General features: G+C 46.5%; 1 protein-coding gene, 1 long non-coding RNA gene and 1 other non-coding gene across 3 annotated transcripts; all 3 read left to right on the forward strand.

The window, feature by feature from the left end:
• The first annotated feature begins 8,141 nt into the window (after positions 1-8,141).
• On the forward strand, positions 8,142-8,213 carry trnae-uuc (transfer RNA glutamic acid (anticodon UUC)). Its single transcript has one exon. It is a non-coding gene; the product is annotated as a tRNA-Glu (tRNA).
• A 10,056-nt stretch (positions 8,214-18,269) lies between these two features.
• Positions 18,270-20,721, forward strand: LOC137302223 (zona pellucida sperm-binding protein 3-like; the record flags this gene model as incomplete). The annotated part of the gene is made up of 7 exons (XM_067971879.1): positions 18,270-18,666; positions 19,563-19,678; positions 19,766-19,869; positions 19,961-20,138; positions 20,227-20,353; positions 20,434-20,513; positions 20,598-20,721. Coding segments are annotated over exons 1-7 (915 nt in total), but the record flags the coding sequence as incomplete, so codon positions are not given.
• Positions 20,722-20,796: 75 nt separating this feature from the next.
• LOC137302020 (uncharacterized) lies at positions 20,797-21,177 on the forward strand. Its single transcript, XR_010958400.1, has 2 exons — positions 20,797-20,926; positions 21,016-21,177. It is a non-coding gene; the product is annotated as an uncharacterized lncRNA (long non-coding RNA).
• The last annotated feature ends 238 nt before the right edge of the window (positions 21,178-21,415 follow it).

A 21,415-nucleotide genomic window follows, 5' to 3' on the forward strand; every position in this document is an offset into this window, starting at 1 on the left:
ACTCACCCCAGATGGTGTTAAAAATGTGTCAGTGAATTTCTTCAACGATTTATTTGATGACAGTTTGTTTAATTTTCCACGGGCCACTGTTGAGAGAACCTTTTACATTTCCTTCTCTTTGTTAGACAACGAACAACTGACTCTGTCTTTCTTTCGTTCTTTCTCTCTCTTATCGTGGTGAGCATTTATAAGACGCCAACTTTTAATTTTATGTCTTCGCCGAGCTTCTTCCTAAAAAAAACTACAGAGAAAAATAAACAGCTGATTGTCGCTTTCAGAATATTATTGAACAGAGACTGTTTGGGGACTGGATGCAGAGCGATTGTGATTTTAACTGACTCGTGGTTAAGGTGACAGATTAAAATTTCATTCATTTCCCTCGCACAGGTTCGAATCTGAGAGACTTCAGATCCCGTCATTTATCAACGTGTTCATCTCTGCGTTTCAAAATTCAACAAGTTTCTTGTGGAATTAATAATTCTGAAGTGAATTAAAATTCCACAGCATTGAACACCTCGAGTTTTATGCTCATTGATCTGTGAGATTTCACGAAATCTACCACAGAAATAGAACAAAAATCAGCCAAATTATCCATGTTCTGTCTCTCCATATTTCTGAGTCACTCCATGTGTATGCGTGTCTGTGTCTATCTGTCTGTGTATGTGCCTCATATTTTCTTTGTTTTCTTGAGTCGGTCTTTCTCTGTCTCACTCTCTCCCGCACTCCCCACATCATGATCCAACATGAGATGGAAAAGTGGTCGGTAATTCTTCTTTCAACAGTGGTCCGTGGAAAGTTCAACAAACTGTCACCAAAAGAATAGCTCAAACAGATTTACTGAAACGTGAAGCATCTGTGCTGAACGTACATCCCCTTCCGGCACCAGTTCCTCGTTAGTATCGTGGTGAGTATCAGTGTCCATCACCCTGGAGACTGGGGTCAATTCCCCGACGGGAAGGTCTGCCTTTAGAAGCTTCACTTTCATTTATCAGCAACATCGAATGAAGAAAATACAGTGAAAAACTGACTCGGACTTTTTCACTTTCTACGATTTAATTTCACTGATCTCCGAGCAGATTTTAAAATCCTCACCTCGATATCAGAACCACAATAATGAGGAAGAAATAAAACGCAGAATCGCCCTGTGAACAGACCCGGGCTAATTCACCAGCCCGAAACAGAGAGAGACAGAAAACTGCTCATTATTCCAGGATTATCCAGGAATCCAAAGATACCCCCAGTATCTCTTCTCGACCACAAACCGACTTCTTGCACCCCCTGGCTCCTCCACCCTCACCACAAAATTTGCGAGGAGCTCCTGGACTATTTTGTCACAAAGATTGAGACCATCCGTTCAGCTGCCGCTTCAGTGGAAAACTCTCCAGTGGCTGGAGTCAGAAGGAGCACAAAAGAAGATGGTAGTGGTTGTTGGAGGCCAATCATCTCAGCCCCAGGACATTGCTGCAGGAGTTCCTCAGGGCAGTGTCTTTGGCCCAACCATCTTCAGCTGCTTCATCAATGACCTTTCCCCCATCATAAGGTCAGAAATGGGGATGTTTGCTGATGATTGCGCAGTGTTCAGTTCCATTCGCAACCCCACAGATAAGAAGCAGTCCGTGCCCACATGCAGCAAGACCTGGACAATATCCAGGCTTGGGCTCATAAGTGGCAAGTAACATTCATGCCAGATAATTGCCAGGCAATGACAATCTCCAACAAGAGAGAGTCTGACCACCTCCCCTTGACATTCAACGGCACTACCATCGCCGAATCCCCCATCATCAACATCCTGGGTGTCACCATTGACCAGAAACTTAAAAGGACCAGCCATATAAATACTGTGGCTACACGAGTAGGCCAGAAGCTGGGTATTCTGTGGTGAGTGACCCACCTCCGGACTCCCCAAAGCCTTTCCACCATCTACAAGGCACAAGTCAGGAGTGTGATAGAATACTCTCCACTTGCCTGGATGAGTGCAGCTCCAACAACACTCAAGAAGCTCGACACCATCCAGGACAAAGTAGCCCACTTGTTCGGCACCCCATCCACCACCCTAAACATTCACTCCCTTCACCACCGGCGCACTGTGGCTGCAGTGTGTACCATCCACAGAATGCACTGCAGCAACTCGCCAAGGCTTCTTCGACAGCACCTCCCAAACCCACGACCTCTACCACCTAGAAGGACAAGGGCAGCAGGCACATGGGAACAACACCACCTGCACGTTCCCCTCCAAGTCACACACCATCCCGACTTGGAAATATATCACCGTTCCTTCATCGTCGCTGGGTCAAAATCCTGGAACTCCCTACCTAACAGCACTGTGGGAGAACCTTCACCACATGGACTGCAACAGTTCAAGAAGGCGGCTCACCACCACCTTCTCAAGGGCAATTAGGGATGGGCAATAAATGGTGGCCTCGCCAGCGACGCCCACATCCCATGAACGATTAAAAAAGGCAGTAATGGCGCGGCTGGGATACAAAACCATGCTGGCAAAGCTCAATGGATTAGCAGTCCATCACCTCAACCACTCAGCCACCTGGTCGCAAGAACAGTGCAAAGAAAGCCCTTTTATTTGATTCTTTCAAGGCAAAAATCTTGGACTCAAAGGTCAGAGTCGGAAAGCCGCTTTTCAATCACCAGTTCCGAGATTCTGGACAACACTCTTGTGAAGCGCTAGCGTGGCCGAGCGGTCCAAGGCGCTGGATTTAGGCTCCAGTCTCTGCGCTGCCATAATCTGAGCTGTTGAACATTTTAGCCTCATCACCAAAATCTTTCTTTTCTCAGCAGTGTCATGCGTGCCATTAATGTTGTTGGGGCACAACTGCCACACCTCATGTGCTGCGTCGTGATCGTTTTGTGGTTAACACTCTGCGTTGTGGTCGCAGTAACATCGGAGCGAATCCGAGTCTCCACAGAGTTTCATTTACCGATTTTTTCCTTTGCCACATATGCTGAGAGGATGCAGCAAGAAATCAATCTTTAGAACATGAAAGGAAAATGTTTTGGTGAAACCTTTCAATTCCGTCAAATCCCACCTCTCGCACATGCCTGTACTTGATGTTCCACAGTTCAAACCCGCCTCTTCTCCCAGCTTTTTCTTCCTTCCACAGTCAAGAGGCCGCCTTTCCTTTCCTCCTTCCATTTCATGGACACTTTCCTGCGGCATTGCCGACTCTAACATTCACATTCACGATCTCACTCCTTTAATTTTGCTCTGCTACGACCGCTGTTTCTATTGGGCACATGTCCCATTCGCACCAATGTTCATTTGTGCCTTGAAATCAGTCGATACATTTCGATCTGCGTGACCGCTCGACAGACAAACACGACGAAAGCAGGGCTGGTCTCTGGAAAGACAGCCGCCCGATTGTTCACGAAATTTACTTGGGGAATCTTGTGATCCAGGGGATGGTAACTGAAGAACTGGTTTTTGTTTTGATGCTTGTTGGCTCTTTTCTCTCAGCAGTTGATGTGCGTGAGAGCTGCGAATGGCGGTTGAAAGGTGCACATTTGGCAAGTTGGGGCGGTGCAGTAAGATCGGAAGTGTTCCGCCTTGATCTTAATAGTTCTGTTGAAACGTGCGATTGAATCGAGTAGAGGATAAATGTAAAGAGCGCCTGTGGGGAAAAAGGAGCGACTACAGGCCATGAGCGAAAGGTCTTTCAAATTCTCGTGCCGCAGGACGCTGTGTGTGGAAACGGCAGATTTTAAAGCGCGTGTGTCAAAAGTAGTGTGACCTTGTGTGTGAGAAGAGCACAAGAAAGTTGTGCATGAAGCTGCGCCCTTGAGGCAAGTTGCAGGTTGTCAGGAAAACTGCGATAGTGAAAGCTCAAAAATAAACCCAGAAACTGCTGGCAACACTCAGCAGGTCAGGTAGTATCTGTGGGGAGATACTCAAGTATTTATCCAATTCTCCTTTTCAAGTTACGATTGAATCGAGCTCCACCATCCTTTAAGGCAGTGCGTTCCAGATCAGAACAATTCGCTGTGTAAAAAAAAATCTCCGTATTTCCCTTCTCGTTCTTTTGCCAATTATCTTAAATCTGCGTCCGTTGGTTGCCGACCCTCCCGCCAGTGGGTGAAGTTTCTCCTTATTGACTCGATCAAAACCCCTCTTAATTTTGAACACGTGGATTACTTCTACCCTTAACCTTCATTGCTCGAAGCAGAACAATCCCAGGTTCTCGAGTCTCTCCACACAACTAAACCCCACCCCTGGTATAATTCTGGGAAATCTCCTCTCCATCCTCTCCAAGACCTTGACCTCCTTAATAAATTATAGTGCCCAGAATTGGACACAATACTTCAGATGAGGCCTGAACAATGATTTATAAACGTTTAACATAACTTCCTTGCTTTTGTGTTCTATTTCTCTATTATTCAGCCAAGGAACCGGATGCTGTTTTAACGGCTTCACCAACTTGTGCTGCCACATTCAAAGATGTTGATGAAAACTGTCGAAACTTAACACTATGCAAATGCATTAACACCCAAACAAGTAGTACAAGGAGAAACTTTATTGAACCCCAATTTGTATACAAGTGGAAGTGCACCTCAAACAATGGTTGAGGGTGCAACTTCGCCGAGTCAATGAAACAGCTCATGTTTATACAATTCATTAGGCAACGCCCACCTGTTACAGAATATGGGCGTACACGTACATTCTTTATTGGCTCAGGTAGTTGGTCAATCAAGTAGTGAGCCAGCCCCCGAACATCCAGAGCCATCACGTCGGCCTGAGCAGATGTCAGCTATTTTCTTTCTCTCTACATTCCTGTTCCTTGTTATCAGTAAGGCTGGAGCCAGTCTCAAGGCTTCATGGCCATTCATCAGCTCTATTATTATTATATTCTGTCCTTATCTCAAGGAAGGCCAGGCTGTGCTAGGCCTAATTATCAACATACCAAGGCTCAAACGCAATTACACAATTGTGCTTACTTTGTGTTTGTGGCTAATCCTATCATGTGAGTTAATAAAGAGTTAATATGGTCAAGTATCCCTTCATGCACTTCCATAAAATTAACAGCAACACATTGGGTGAGAACGGATAACGCAGGACAGGCCAGGATGGCGGAGAGAGACAGAGACGCCTGTTGTGATCTGTAACTTTTTATAAACACTTCAGTTTATTTCACTCCGTGTCCAACACCGTGCGATCTCCCCTGGTGTGTCAGCTTTCTGTGTTTATACAGAGTGTAATGTATTGAATTTTCTCTTGGATCACACAGAGTGGTAGACGGGGGTCTGTGTGCGGAGGGTTCGGGGGGTGAGATCTGATTCCCGCCCTCTTCTGGATTGAAAGGAGAAAAGAATGAATGAGAGAGAGAAGCGATGTGGGAGAAGGGATGATGGAAGAATTTGTCCATGAACCTGATTAAAAATGCCAAAAACAAGATAATATTAAGATATCATCAGCAGAACATTAATACAAGCTGTAAAACAAAAGCAAAATACTGCAGATGCTGGAAATCTGAAATAAAAACAGAAAATGCTGGAAATACTCAGCAGGTCAGGCAGCATCTGTGGAGAGAGTTCTGATGAAAGGTCATCGACCTGAAAGGATGTTTCTCTCTCCACAGATGCTGCCTGACCTGCTGAGTGTTTCCCGCATTTTCTGTTTTTATTATTAATATAACCTGAGCTCTGTCGAGCGTTTGTTGGTCGATTCACTGATAAAGCTGGGAATTGAGGGGAAGCTGGTTCATGGCGAACCCCAGCTCTGAATCCCCCCGGCAGAGAGTTCAAGGAATGTTTAATATAAATGAGATTCAACGACAGGATCAGAAAATCTCTCCTTGATGGTCGGTCTCATTCTCCCGAAGTGAGGAATGAGCGGGAGGGGCAATTCCACCCGGGGTTAGATTTCATTCCAAGAGGATGACCCAAAGGTGTGTTTGATGTGGGGCCGAAATAGCTCAGTTGGGAGAGCGTCAGACTGAAGATCTAAAGTTCGATCCCGGGTTTCGGCAGTTTTGGGTTATTTTGTTTCTTCTTTGGGCCGATTCTCGAACATTTATTTGCACTGACATTTTTACCCGACACTGAACGGTTGGGGATGGAATAGAGTGACATCAAGGATGTCTGTATTTAGCTTTTATTTCTCTATTTCCTTCTGCCTTTCTCTCTGGTTTTTGTTTCTCTCGGTGCTCGATGAACATTTGATTTGATGCATTTGTCCTAAACTGATGCCTTTTCCACATCTCAGGGCGGTCAGACACGCTCTGTCTGTCTGTTACTGCTTGTGACCATTAAAGGGAACAGGACGCGAGTTAAACATTTATCAGCAAACCGCCAGAGAGATAACACAGCGGGAATAAAACACATTGCCTCACATTGTTAGACAACGTCCCAAGGCGCTTCACAGGAGCGATTATCAAACAAAATGTGACACGGAGCCACATAAGGAGATATTGGGACAGGTGAGGTAGGTTTTAAGTGTCTTAAGGGAGGAGAGAGAGGTCGAGAGGCGGGAGGTTTAGGGAGGGAAATCCAGAGCTTTGGGCCCAGTCGGTTGAAGGCACGGCCGCCAATGGTGGAGCGATGAAAATCGTGGATGCGCAAGAGGCCTGAATTGGAGGAGCTCAGAGATCTCGGAGGGTTGTCGGGGTGGAGGAGGTTACAGAGATAGGGAGGGGCGAGGTCATGGAGGGATTTGAACACGAGGATGAGAATTTTAAATTTGAGATGTTGGTGGACTGGGAGCCAATGTCGGTCAGCGAGCAGAGGGGTTCTCCTCCTGAACGGTGGTTTGAATGTTTGGGGGGGCGGGGCTGTGATAAATATCGAGATTTAATATAATGATCCCACTTTTCAACTACCCCGAATTATTACAATGCTGACCTGGAACAATCTAGAACATACCGCAAAACAGGACATTAAGATCAATGGTCACTTTAGCAAGGAGTTTAAAAGATTCTTCTAAGAAGGAGAAGGCTCAAGAAACGGACTGTGACCATTTCATGATGGCCGATTTATTTGTGTCCAGGGAGAGGGATGAGACACATGAAATGTTTCACACATTTCAAATCTCCGCGGTCAGACTGGCGATTGTTTATTGATCAGGAAGATGGCTGGTAATAATCTGAGACCCAGTGAAGAGGTGAGAACAGAGCAGCAGGGAATGATCCCAGAACAATAGGAGCCAGCAGCTCACCGTCTGGTCCCTGTGTCAGGGACAATACACAACACCTCAGCTCCAGACCAGGAACAGAGAGCTGCTGTTAACGTTGCCCAGCCCTCGCTAACTGCTGGAACTGTGGGATGGAAATCAGACTTTGGGTCTTGGAGGCTGCTTTAGGGGCTCAGTGGCTCATCGAAAGAATGATTTCTATTAAAGAGCAGGGCTCTGATCCATCACAGACTGATACTGTACAGTACATGGCAGAGTAAAGCTCCCTCTACACTGTGTCATCAAACACTCCGGGGGCAGGTGCATCAAGGGTTAGATCAAGATTAAATCTCCCTCTACACAGTCACAGAAGATGTCATTTGTGACTTTGACAAGGGCCGTTTCAGTACTGTGGCAGGAATGGAAACCTGATTGGAGGGATTCAAACATGGTGTTGTGGGAAAGATGGACACGGATTTGGGAGGCGACAACACTTTGGAGAGGAAAGGGAGGTGGGAGATGGGGTGGTAGTTTGCAAGGACACAGGGGTCAAGGGTGGGTCTTTTATGAAGGAGGGTGATGATGGAAGATTTGATGGGGAGGGGGACCGTACCTGAGCAGAGGAGACCATTAACAATGTCAGCTAACATGGGGCCAGGGAGGGAGGTTGTGTGGTCAGCAGTTTGGTGGGAATAGGGTTGAGGGAGCAGGAGGTGGGTCTCATGGTCAAGAGAGCTCAGAGAGGGCATGAGGGGAGATAGGAGAGAAATTTGGTGGGCTAGGGGAATGGAGGGGAGCGGCAGAGGCAGCTGAATGAATGGTCTCAATCTTAGTCACATCCACCCATGACTGTCTTTCAAATTATCTTAAATCTTTCTCTTCTGGTTCTTAACCCTTCCATCACTGGAAACAATTTCTCCTTACATACTCTGTCAATACCTTTCATAATTGTGAATACCTCATTTGAATCGTCTGTTAACTTTCCGGTTGTAGTCTCAGTGCCCTTCCTGCTAGTCTGTCTTTCAGTTCCCATATGGTCCAGCGGTGAGGATTTCTGGTTTTCATCCAGATGGCTCGGGTTCGACTCCCGGTGTGGGAATAGTAAACTTTTAGTCCCAGCCTCCCAATTTGCCTGCAGTCCGGACTGTGGCTGCTCCTTCTGAATTCGCACCACAATCACACTGAGAAATGAGGCAAACCACAGCACTTGAAGGGACAGTGCACCAAAAACCCAGTCCCACAAGCTGAAGGGAAACAAGCAACAATATCCCGACAGGTCACTCAGCAGCTCATGGCCAAGTGTCTGACTGCAGTCCTTTTATCATTTACTGTAAAACCCGAGTCTGAGTGAAACACGCACAGAACAATCTGGAAACACTCAGCGTGTCGGGCCCCATCTGCGGAGAGAACGGACCAATTAACTGAGAGTCTCAATGAGACGAGGAAAGAGACACGGCCCACTGTGAGAAACAAGGAACTTGCATTTGTATGGCAACTTGCACATCCTCAGGACATCCCAACGCACTTCACTAGAAGTTCAGTCACTATCGTTTTATAAGAGAACGTAGCAGCCAAGTTGTGTACAGCAAGATCCCACAAACAGTGATGAGATATTGAGCAGATCGCCTGTTTGTTGGGTGCTGATGGTTGTGGAAAGAATATTGGCCAGGACACCGGGAGAACTCCCTGTTCTTCACAAATTACCACGGGACATTTAAAACCTCGGAGCAGAAAGAAGGGACCCCCATTAAACACCTCATTCAAAGGACAGCACCTCTCACGATGCAGCTCCCTCTCAGAACGACACAGTCAGTCTGGATCCTGTGTCCCAGTCCTGGAACGGGAGCTGGAACCCACACCCTTCTAAACACCAGCCTGACTCCCTGGAGTTACTCTCACCCTTGGCTGGTCATGAAACAGACTGTGCCACTCCCAGAGTAACTGATGACCACAGCCTCAGCCCTGGGTCCCGGTCTGCACCATAACCGCAGCCTGTTACCGCTCATAGAAAGTGGCGTGGGATTCCTGAGTTCATTCTGTGATGTGCATTGGGGGAGTGGGACCAGCTGGATTGATCTTGCATAGAGCCGGTATGGACTCGATGGGCCAAATGGCCTCCTTCCGTGCTGTAACCTTTCTATGATTCTTTGATTCGATGTGGATGGAGAGGGATACAAGGAAGTGATCAGAGATGGCCTTATCCATGATTGACACAATCGGTAGTCGAGAGGCCACGTGAGATGGCAAGGTCGAGGGGGTGGCCATGAATATGGGTCGGGGAGTTTCTATGCAGGGAGAGATTAAGGGAGGATAAAGTATCACACAATAGACTTTTTGGCAAAATTGAAGCCCATGGGATTAAACGGACAATGGCAGCGTGGATACAAATTTGGCAAAGGAGCAGAAAACAGAGAGTAGTGGTGAACGGTTGTTTTTCAGACTGGAGGCAAGTGTACAGTGGTGTCCCCCAGGGCTCGGTATTAGGACCACTGCTCTTTTTGATATATATTAATAACTGGGACTTGGGAGTACAGGGTTAATTTCAAAGTTTGCAGATGACACGAAACTCGAAAATGTAATAAACAATGTGGAGGATCGTAACAGACTTCAGGAGGACAGAGACAGACTGGTGAAATGGGCAGAAACATGGCAGATGAAATTTAATACAGAGAATTGTGAAGTGATACATTATGGTAGGAAGAATGAGGAGAGACAATATAAACTAAATGGTGCAATTTAAAAGGGAGTGCAGGAATAGAGAGGCCTGGGGGTATAGTTACACAAATCTTTGAAGCTGGCAGGATAAGTTGAGAAGGCTGTTAAAAAAAGCAAATGGGTCCCTTGGCTTTATTAATTGAGGCACAGAATACAAAAGCAAGGAATTGATACTAAACCTTTATAAAACACTGGTTGGGCCTCAGCTGGAGTATTGTGTTCAATTCTGGACACCAAACATTGGGAAGGATGTCAAGGCCTTAGAGAGGGTGCAGAGGAGATTTACTAGAATGGTGCCAGGGATGAGGGACTTCAGTTATGTGGAGAGACTGATGAAAGTTCACTCTGAACTGCCCCATCAAACACTCGCAGGACAGGTACAGCACGGGTTATATGCAGAATGAAGCTCCCTCTGCACTGTCAAATCAAACATTCCCAGGGCAGGTACAACACGGGTTAGATACACAGTAATGCTTCCTCTCCTCTGTGCAGTTTAGATCTTGCCTCAGATTTCAGATAAAAGGTTGCTTTGCTGCACAGTCTGCTGGTGTCTCTCTCTTTCTCTGTACTCAGTTACACCGCTCTCTACCTCCCTCTGCTGGTGTCTCACCTGACGAAGGAGAAAGTCTCCGAAAGCTTGTGATTTTCAAATAAAATTGTTGGACTGTAACCTGGTGTTGGAAGATTCTCTGCATTTCTCTGTACTCAGTTACACCGCTCTCTACCTCCCTCTGCTGGTGTCTCTCTGTATCTCTGCACTCAGTTACACCGCTCTCTACCTCCCTCTGCTGGTGTCTCTCTGTATCTCTGGACTCAGTTACACCGCTCAGTCTGTCCCCGCAGCTCCTTCGGGAGTTTAATGATTTTGGAATTAAGTCTTTTTCCTGTGTGACTTGTGAAGTTTTGATCAGTGAAATGTTTGTGAAAGAGAAGGATTGAGAGTTTTTCGTGTGGGACAGAAGTGATGTTGTTTAATGGAGAAGCCACACGATGCGTTATATTGAGCAGCGGTTTCCACATTTACCACACACGCAAAAGGTCCCCGGTTCGATGCCGGGCGGGAACATTATTTGGGAATTTACTCCAGGTGAATCTCCAGTGTGAGTTTCTTCTCCTGTGAAAAGGGGGCGATAATTCCTTTTCCTGTTAAATTTGGCAACGGCTGCACCACATTCCTTCCAGGGAGAAGGGATGATTGAAGAAAGTGCCCACGAACCTGATTAAATGAGGCCAAACACAAGATAATATGAAGATGTCATCAGCTGAACATTAACATAACCTGAGCTCCGAGATCTGACCGGGTCCAATTCCCCCAGAGTGAGGAATGAGCGGGAGGGGAAATTCCACTCGGTTTATATTTTCGTCCAAGGTGATGTCACAAAGTTCAATTTCCAGTGGAGCCGAAATAGTTGAGTTTGGAGAGCGTGAGATTGAAGATCTAAAGGTCTCTGGGTTTGATTCTGTGTTCGGTAATTTTTGTTGCTTTGTTCTCGTTCTTTGAGTCGATTCTCGCATTTATTTACACTGAAATTTTAACCGGCACAGAAAGGTTGGGGAAGAAATAGACAATTGTAAACAATTTTACAACACCAAGTTATTTTCATTTCCACACCACTTGAAGAAGGAGGCAGCCTCCGAAAGCTTGTGCAATTAAAAATAAAATTGTTGGACTGTAACTTGGTGTTGCAAAATTGTTTACAATTGTCAACCCCAGTCCATCACCGGCATCTCCACATCAAGAAATAGACAGGCATCAAGAATGGGAAATATTGATAGTGTCTTTATTGAGCTTTTATTTCTCTTTTCTCTTCTGCCTTTTTCTCTGGAATTTGTCTCTCTCGGTGCCGGGAGACCATTTGATTTGAGGCATTTGTCCTAAACTGATGTCTTTTCCACATCTCGGGGCGGTCAGACCCGCTCTGTCTGTTACTACTTGTGACCATTGATGGGAACAGGCCGCGAGTTAAACGTTTATCAGCAAACCGACAGAGAGAGAACACAACGGGAATCAAACTCATTGGGCATGATTTTATCGGGGGGGGGGGGGGGGTGTCATGGGAGGTGGTCAGGGGTCATGGGTGGGTCAGTCATCGGGGGCATTGACGGGTCAATCATCGGAGGGAGGGCTCAGTCATCGGGGGTCGGGGGTCATCGCGGGGGTCGGAGATCATGGGGTTCGTAGTTCGTGCAGGGGTGTCGGTGATTTGGAGGGGGTCGGCCGATCGCCTGTGTGGGATCACGGCAGGTTGGCTTGTTGGGCCTGGGGGAAGCACTCCTGCTCCTCCGGGCCCACAAGCTGTGCTATAAAGGCATTTACCTGCTGTTTCGGGCCTTCTCGTCTCCTCTCATGTGGTGTGAAGGAAAAGGCCCAGGAATCCCGGCCCCCAGGAGTTAAAAATAAAAAAGCTGTGAAAATGGAGGCCCACAGCCTCCTTCAAAGCTTTCACTGACCGACCCGCCTCCGTTAAAACCAGGAGTGGGCGGGTTGGGGTCGGGGTTTAGTTATTTTTACTATTTTTACCTTCCCAACCCACCCATTCGTGGGGTTAAAATTTCAGCCCTTTACTCTGTTTCTTTCTCCACAGATGCTGCCTGATTTGCTGAAGGATGTACTTGCCATTGAGGGAGTGTAACGAAGGTTCACCAGACTGATTCCTGGGATGGCGGGATTGTCCTATGAGGAGAGATTGAGTAGACTGGACCTGTATTCTCCAGAGTTTAGAAGAATGAGAGGTGATCTCATTGAAACATACAAAATTCTTACAGGGCTCGACAGGGTAGATGCAGGGAGGATGTTTCCCCTGGCTGGCGAGTCTAGAACCAGGGGTCACAGTCTCAGAATAAGGGGTCGGCCATTGAGACTGAGATGAGGAGAAATTTCTTCACTCAGAGGGTGGTGAATCTTTGGAATTCTCTCCCCCAGAGGGCTGTGGAGGCTCAGTCATTGAGTACATTCAAAACAGAGATCGATAGATTTCTCGATATTAACGACATCAAGGGATATGGGGATAGTGCAGGAAAATGGTGTTGAGGTAGAAGATCAGCCATGATCTTGTTGAATGGCGGAGCAGGTTCCAGGGGCCGGATGGCCCACTCCTGCTCCTATTTCTCATGGTTCTTGCTGAGTATTTCCAGAATTTTCTGGCTTTCTGGGGCGAAGGTATATCAAACATTGTAATGGTTGTTATTGAAAAAAATATTCCCCTTGACTTTCTGTGTGGATTTGTTTGTTTGTAAAGTCTGGTGTTTATTAGCTCCATGCTCTAACCAACTGAGCTAACCGGCCATGTAGCAGATTTATGCTCATGGGTTGGAGCCCTGCGTTAGGCGGTCTGTGTTTTATTTCTCACACTGAGTGACAGAGTTATTGAACAAACCACATCCCGGAAACATTGTTACTTGTTTCTGTATAAAACTGGTGAGGATGTAAATCGAAAGTAACAGATAAAGAGCAAGTTAAGATATCAAATGTAATTATTTGATGAACCCACAACACGCCATAAATTAGGTAGCGGTTTCCGTAGTGTAACGGTTATCACTGTTCGCTTTATGCGCGAAAGATTCCCGGGCGGGAACTTTATTTGGAAATCTCCAGGGTGAGTTTCTTCTCCTGTGAAAAGAATTGGCTTTTCCTGTTAAATTTGACAACGGCTGCACCACATTCCTGGTGTCAAGAACATTTTAACCAGTCTCTGGAAATACAAATGAGAACGGATGAAAGTTCATCACATGCAAAACACAATAACTTCCCCACGTGTCACTGGGTAACCAGGTTAGTATTTCCGTCAGTCAGTCTGCAGAAAGTTATCGCTTCATTAATGACGATTACAACAATTATTCGTCTTTTACAGAGTTTCATGTATTTATTAAATAAAGTTCATAATTGTTTTGGACAAATTATTTCCCTCACCGGGAATCGAACCCACACCGCGGCGGTGAGAGCCCCGAATCCAAACCACCAGATGCCGCGCAGTGGGTCGATTGAAAGATCGGCAGAGTTGGAAAATTAAAAAAATTAAAAAGTAGAAACAGAAAATGTTGCGAACTCTCAGCAGGTCAGACAGCATCTGTGGAGAGAGAAACAGAGGGAATGTTTCAGGTCGACGACCTTTCATCAGAACTCGCTCCACAGATGCTGCCTGACCGGCTGAGTGTATCCAGCATTTTCTGTTTATAGTTCAGATTTCCAGAATCCGCAGCACTTTGCTTGTGAAATTAAAAAGTAGCCCAAGTTGATGAAAGTTGCACCAGTGAAAATCCTGGGTGGAGATTTGGAGGATGCGACAGTGGGAAGGGCTGGACTGCGATTCGAACAGTCCTCCAAGCAAATTCCGGGGAAGTCATCGAAATTTAAAAGAGGACTTGGAACGGGAATAGAACGACAGGCTCACGTGACAGGGCATTGGTATTCGGAATGTCCAAAATGCAGTCTCCACTGCTCTGATGACCTGAATCAGACAAATAGTAATTCACAACACAGGACAAATCCATTTGATTTGAGTTTTGGAAACCCATTCACGACAGCAGCTGTCTCCCATCAGTTTACTTTTCCAAACTAAAGGGTGTGAAGCTTGCACGAGTGATGATCTGTGCTGTATTATTTCTGAGCAGCAGACTCACCTTGCCCCATCAATGCCTATTTGTTGGAAGGCGCAGTCCCCATTGGTCGAGGGGATCGGTTTCTCGAGCTGTGATTCACCATCCTCTATTTCAGGAATATTCCGGTTTGCTGAAAATGAGATGAGATGAAACGAGCAGGTCCAACGAGCCGGTCTGCAACACTCCACGGCATCTACAAAGTTGTCTCTTGCACTTACAGTGAAGCGGAGGGCAGTTTTCACCCTTAAACCAACAAGTTAGGTGGCGCAGTAAATAATGTAGATGGGAGCAGGAAGTAGTGAAGGAACATTGATGATTAAATGAGAGGGTAAAACTGTGGCAGATGGAGTTCAATGTGGGGAAGTGAGATATAATCCACTTAGAACATTAAAAAGATAAATCAGAGTATTTTCTAAATGACGAGAAACTAGGAACTATGGAGGAGCAGAGAGGTTCAGGGGTCCATCTCCAGAAATCACTAAAAACTAGTGGACAGGTACAAAAAATAATTAATGGAATGTGAGCCTTCATCTCAAGGGGCTGGAATACAAAGGGTGGAAGTTATGATACAGATGCATGAAGCTCTGGTTAGACCACTTCTGGAGAACTGCGTTCAGTTCTGGACACCGTACCCCAGGAGGGACATATTGGCCTTGACTGGGTGTAGAACAGATTCACCAGAATGATATCGGGGCTAAAAGGGTTAAACTATGAGGACAGGTCTTGCAGACGAGACTTTTATTCCCTTGAGTATAGGAGGTTGAGGGGTGATCTAATTGAGATGTTTAAGAAGATAGGGGGGAGGGGAGTGTAAGGAGATGGTTTGTAGTGGAGAAGAGAAGCCGGGGGTTATCTTTACATTCCAGGATGATCCTGGAATAGTGAGCAGTTTTGTCAGAGGAGAGCAGGACCCGATAGTGCTTCATGTGGTCCAGCCAGATCTGGTGATGAATGGTTAACCAGTTGTCCACCATAAATGTTCAAGTCTGCGCGCCCTTGGGCTCACAGGAGTGAAAATGAGGGCAGTACAAGGAGGATCGACCAGGGTGAGAGAAGAGTAATGGTTTTAATGGGGAGAAGGGCATCAAAGATGGAGGTGAGGGTCTGATCGAGCAGATGGGTGGCTGCAGAAATGTCGTGGTGAATGGAGGGCCAAAGTCCAGACAGTTAGGAATTTGAAAGTGCTGTTGTAAGTGACCTGGGGGAGAGTTTTTTCCAGGGATGAACACAGAAGGAAGTGGGTTAGTCCCACTCCCCTGCTCTTTCCCGATATCTCTCCAAATTTTTTCATGTCAACGAGTCACTCAATTCCCTTTTGAAAGTTACGATTGAACCCACTTCCACCGCCCTTTCAGGCAGTGCGTTCCCGATCATAAAAACTCGCTGCGTAAAAAAATCTCTCCTCATTCCCCCGCCCGTGGCTTTTTTGCCCATTGATCTTAAATCTGTGTCCTCTGGTTATTAACCCTTCCATCACTGGAAACAGTTTCTCCTTATTTACTGTATCAAAACCTGTCATAATCGTCAACCTCCATTAAACCTTCTGGGTGTAGTCTCAGTGCCCTTCCTGCTGACCATCCCTTCAGTTCTCATGTGGTCTAGCGGTTAAAATTCCTGGTTTTTACCCAGGTGGTCCGGGTTCGACTCCCGGTGTGGGCATAACAGCATTTTAGTCCCAGCCTCGCAATTTGCCTGCAGTTCGGGCTGTGGCTGCTGCTTCCTCCCTCGCTTCTGTGTCAGACCCACAATCACACTGAGAAATGAGGCAGACCACAGCTCTTGAAGGGACAGTGCACGAAAAGCAACAATGTCCAGACAGATCACTCAGCAGCTCATGGCCAAGTGTTTGACTACAATCCTTTTATCATTCACTGTAAAACCCGAGGCTCAGTGAAACACTCACAGAATATTCTGGAAAAACTCAGCGAGTCAGGCCGAATCTGTGGAGAGAACAGACCAATTAACTGAGAGTCTCAGTGAGACAAGGAACGAGACACGGCTCTTCACAAATTGTCACGGGATCTTTTACACCTCGGAGCAGAAAGAAGGGACCCCCATTAAACACCTCATTCAAAGGACAGCACCTCTCACGATGCAGCTCCCTCTCAGAACGACACAGTCAGTCTGGATCATGTGTCCCAGTCCTGGAACGGGAGCTGGAACCCACACCCTTCTAAACACCTGCCTGACTCCCTGGTGTTACTCTCACCCCGGCTAGTCATGAACCAGACTGTGCCACTCCCAGAGTAACTGATGACCACAGCCTCAGCCCTGGGTCCCGGTCTGCATCATAACCGCAGCCTGTTACCGCTCATAGAAAGTGGCCTTCGAGACACACGACAACGCAAAATCGTTGAGCAGAAATTGATAGCCAAGTTCCGCACCCATGAGGACGGCCTCAACCGGGATCTTGGGTTCATGTCACGCTACACGTTACCCCACCAGCGAACAAATGTTATCTGTTTTTAATATAATGGGTCATTTGCTGGCTCTCTCTGCCTTCCCGATGTTTCTGCCTCTCTCTGTTTTTTTTCTCTGTTTTTTTTCCCTGTTTGTTTTTTTGTTGAATGTGTATTCGGGGGTTCTGCAGGTGACACCTCTCTGTCTGAACACGGTGATTGCCTTGGGAACGGGCAGTTGCAGGGGCAGTCTGTAAACACCATGTATTGTTCTATATGTATAAATGCGTAGGCTTCAAGGAGCTCCTGAAACATTTACCTGAGGAAGGAGGAAGTCTCCGAAAGCTTGTGAATTTAAAATAAAATTGCTGGACTATAACTTGGTGTTGTAAAATTGTTTACAATTGTCAACCCCAGTCCATCACCGGCATCTCCACATCTCTGTACTCAGTTACACCGCTCTCTACCTCCCTCTGCCGGTGTCTCTCTGTATCTCTGTACTCAGTTACACCGCTCTCTACCTCCCTCTGCTGGTGTCTCTCTGTATCTCTGTACTCAGTTACACCGCTCTCTACCTCCCTCTGCTGGTGTCTCTCTCTATCACTCAATCCGCTCTGTTTATTTTTTCTTTTTTTTCTTCTTTTTTTTCTTTTTTTTTCTTTTTTTTCCTTTTTTTTACCGCAATTTAAGGCAACAGCTGAATATCCACGAGAAGGCACGGAAAAGATAAGAGAAAAAGGTTTTTTTTTTTCTTTTTTTTTCTTTTTTGTTGAGAGTCCAGACCGCGGGGTCAATCCTTTTTTTTTTGTTTTCTTCCAAATTAGGCCCCCCTTTTATAAGAAGGGGGGTGTGGGGTGTGCTTACAAACTAAAAACGCAAAGAAACCAAAACCAATTTTTCAAATTAAAACTTTATTCGCCTCGTCCAGGATGCACTCCAGCCCCTGCGGTGCCCACCGGTCGCGGAAAGCCTCGAGCGTACCGGCAGACACCGCGTGCTCCATCTCTTTTTTTTTTTTTTTTAATTTTGTTAGGCCCCCCTTTTATAAGAAGGGGGGGTGTGGGGTGTGCTTAAATACTAAAAAACCAAATAAACCAAAACCAAGTGTTCAAATTAAAATTTTATTATCCTCGTCCAGGATGCACTCCAGCCCCTGCGGTGCCCACCGGTCGCGGAAAGCCTCGAGCGTACCGGCAGACACCGCGTGCTCCATCTCCAGGGCCACCCGGGCGCGGAGCATTCCGCGGAAGAGAGGCAGACAGGCCGAGCGACCGCCCCCGTGGACCGCAAGCATCCTGGACCTGTGGATATCCAGGATGCACTCCAGTTTCGTCTAGTTTTCTCGTTTATCCTGGGACAATTGGAGTCAGGTGACTGCAGGTTTTGTATAAAAGGTGCTGGTTGGTGGGTAAAGTGATAGTTGAGTTGTTTGGTATCATGGGGGATTTTGTAGTGAGAGGTTTGTTCTCGGTGCTGGTGTTAGTTGGAGTGGTTTGTTGCTCTGATATTTGGCAACAGTTTAGAGGCCAGAGATTTCCATGGAGAAGAGGAAAACCCACCCCTGTGCCCCAGAGATTCCCTCCCCCTGTGCCTCCCTTTGGTTCCCATTTCAGTGTGTCTGAGGGGAGAAGTCTGTCTCCACTGCAGACTGTGATGGTGCAGTGTGGAGAGCAGAACCTGCTGGTGAGGGTAGACATGGATTTATTTAGAACCAGGCACCTGATTAAAGCTGCTGACCTGACCCTGGGGACAGCAGGTTGTCGGCCAACTGGGATCTACTCTCAGAACCACACTGTCCTCTTTGACTATGGGCTCCATGAATGTGGCAGCAGATTGCAGGTAATGTGATTCCTCAACTCTTGCTCCAATTTCACTGTGTAGATTACTGCCCACTCTGAACTCATTAACATCGGGGGAAACTCCAGCCACTGAGGAGATCCCTGAATGAAATCTGTGTATAAATTCTTGCCCACTGTTAAATATCACCCTGTGTGAAACTACTTCTTTATGTTGCCATGTCTATCTTAGCTTTACTTTTAAAGAACTTCAACTTGTCACTGAGGGACTGCATCTTTCTTAAATGGGTCATTACTTCTCTCTAACTCTGAGATTCAATTCTATTGACCTTGAACCTTCACTGACATTTCTCCAAACCACTCTGTTCTTTTGTGCCTCAATTGATTTATCTTTTCCGTTCCTTCCTGTGGATATTCAGGCCTGTTGCCTCAACTTGTGGTCAATGAATGTTCAGTGTGGAAGTTCCTGTTGAGACTTCTCTTGAAAGATGAAACAAGTGGAATAATAATTGGGATACAATGTATTAAAGGGGAACTCCACTTTTGGTTATTATACCTGCCAATCTCCTTGATTCCATGGACACAGATGAGGTTTAAAAGTGATGTTGTGTTTTGTGCTCCATATCAGGGGTAACTTGAAGCCCCTTAAGGTGAAAGCTCTATTCTATATGGGAAAGAATGCTCATCAAATCTGGCAGTGCCAATCATTTCAGGGTTTCTGACTGCAGGCCTGAAGTCCCCTGTAATAGAAGGTGGACTGAGCAGAGTAACAGAGGCTGCTCCAGGCAACTTCAACCAATGGTGGAGCTGCTTCAATCATGTGTCATTGAGGAGCAGCTGAAACCCCTCAAACTGCTGCTTAACAGGGCAGGAAAATGACCAGAAAAAGATTTTGTCCAATGAAACCAGCTCTTCATTCCTTAACCTGATGTCTTTCAGATGGCTGGAGATTTCCTGGTCTACACCACCCACCTGAACCACACCCCAAATGCTCGTGGATCTGCCATTGTGAGAACTAATGGAGCAGTCATTCCCATTGAGTGCCACTATTTTAGGTAAGAATCTTTACTCTGTGGCAAATAAGGTCTACAGCAGGTGCAGTTCTTTGACGTTGTCCTGAAATTACACTCCTGTCCTACCAGGAAGGGCAATGTGAGCAGTGACCCTATCAAGCCCACCTGGATCCCATTCAGCTCGACCAAGTCTGGAGAAGGGCTTCTGTCATTCTCACTGCGTCTTATGAACGGTATGTGATGTGTGGATGGGGAGTGCTTTTTTGTTGTCTCCCACTGGGAGTGACATCCACTGTCTCCAACCCTTGTCCTCTTGTACTTCAGATGACTGGTTTACAGAGCGCACCTCGACTGTCTACTACCTGGGTGACCTCATTCACATTGAGGCCTCTGTTTCAATGACCAACCACATGCCCTTGAAGCTCTACATTGACAGCTGTGCAGCTACATTGAGCCCAGACAAGGATTCCACCCCAAGATACAACATCATTGACTACCATGGGTAAGGAGCTCTCTGCTTTCTCCAGCTGGTTATGTCTCAATAGGTTCACTTAATTCACTTTTTTTCCCTTTTTTTAATCTTTCTTCAGTTGCCTCCTGGACAGCAAAGCTGAGGACTCCTTTTCAACCTTTGTGTTGCCAAGAGGTGAACGTGAGCTGGACAAACTCCAGTTTGACCTGGATGCGTTCCGCTTCTTTGGAGATGACCGTTCCTTGGTAAGAGGAAGCCAAACATTGGGTTCCCCATGTTGGGAGGAGGTCACTAAATAACAACTTGTATTGAATGTGTCCCTCAGATTTTCATCACCTGTCACCTGAAAGTTGCTGCAGTGGATCGGAGAGATTCCATGAACAAAGCTTGTACTTTCCAGAATATGTAAGTTCCCCCTCTCTCTCTCTGGGATGTGTTGTCTTAAAGGGTGATGGACAACCTGGTTGATAAATGGATTCTCTGGTTCAGCTGGACCCCATTGGAAGAATCGACCAATGACGTGTGTGCCTGTTGTCATCTGGGCAAGTGCAGTGCCACGAGGGAATTCCGACTTGATTCCAGAGGAAGGAGGGATCTTGTATCTGGACCTGGTAGGACATTGATCCTCTTGATTGTTGGAGGTCACCCTTTACCCTCTCTAACTGGAATGTTTGATATTGCAGGGAGTGATGCTGAATTGAAGTGGGAGGGTGAGGCCTCACTTGGACCCCTGGTCATTCTGGATCCTGATGTGACAGACCTGGCAACTGAGCCCCTTAATGAGGTTGAGCAAAGGATGCAGGAGAGGTCTCCGGGTGGTGAGTTGGCCGACTGCTAGTTTCCATTTTCCCTCCGTATTTCCTTCACTCACTGACCATTGGTTTTTTTTTTGTTCCTTTTTTTTAAGGTGTGGCGTCTGAGGTGGTCCTGATTTTGGCCCTGACTGTGACCGCTGTCTCTCTGATCTCTGCTTCTTTGATTGCCTTGTTCCTGCACAGGAAACACAAGCAAACCCAGTTCAACTAGTTATCAAATGACTAATAAAGCAGTGACTACTTGTATCTTCTAATGGCTGGTTGCTCATTTTTCATTCTCTGGCTCCAATCAGCATGCAATGGGTGCTTAATACTGTTAGTAACACTCCGCACTCCTCCACAGTTCCTCCTGTTAGTGAAATGGGTTTTAATGGGTCCATGTCAGTAGTGGCAGAATGGCTGTTAATAGTGTATCCATGCCCAGTCCAGGGATGGCTGCAGCAATGGGTGAAGGCTTGCCAGGCCCTCATTGTACAGGTCAATGAACTTTGA

The sequence above is a fragment of the Heptranchias perlo genome, chromosome 35 (assembly GCF_035084215.1).
Source record: "Heptranchias perlo isolate sHepPer1 chromosome 35, sHepPer1.hap1, whole genome shotgun sequence".
Taxonomy (NCBI): domain Eukaryota; kingdom Metazoa; phylum Chordata; class Chondrichthyes; order Hexanchiformes; family Hexanchidae; genus Heptranchias; species Heptranchias perlo.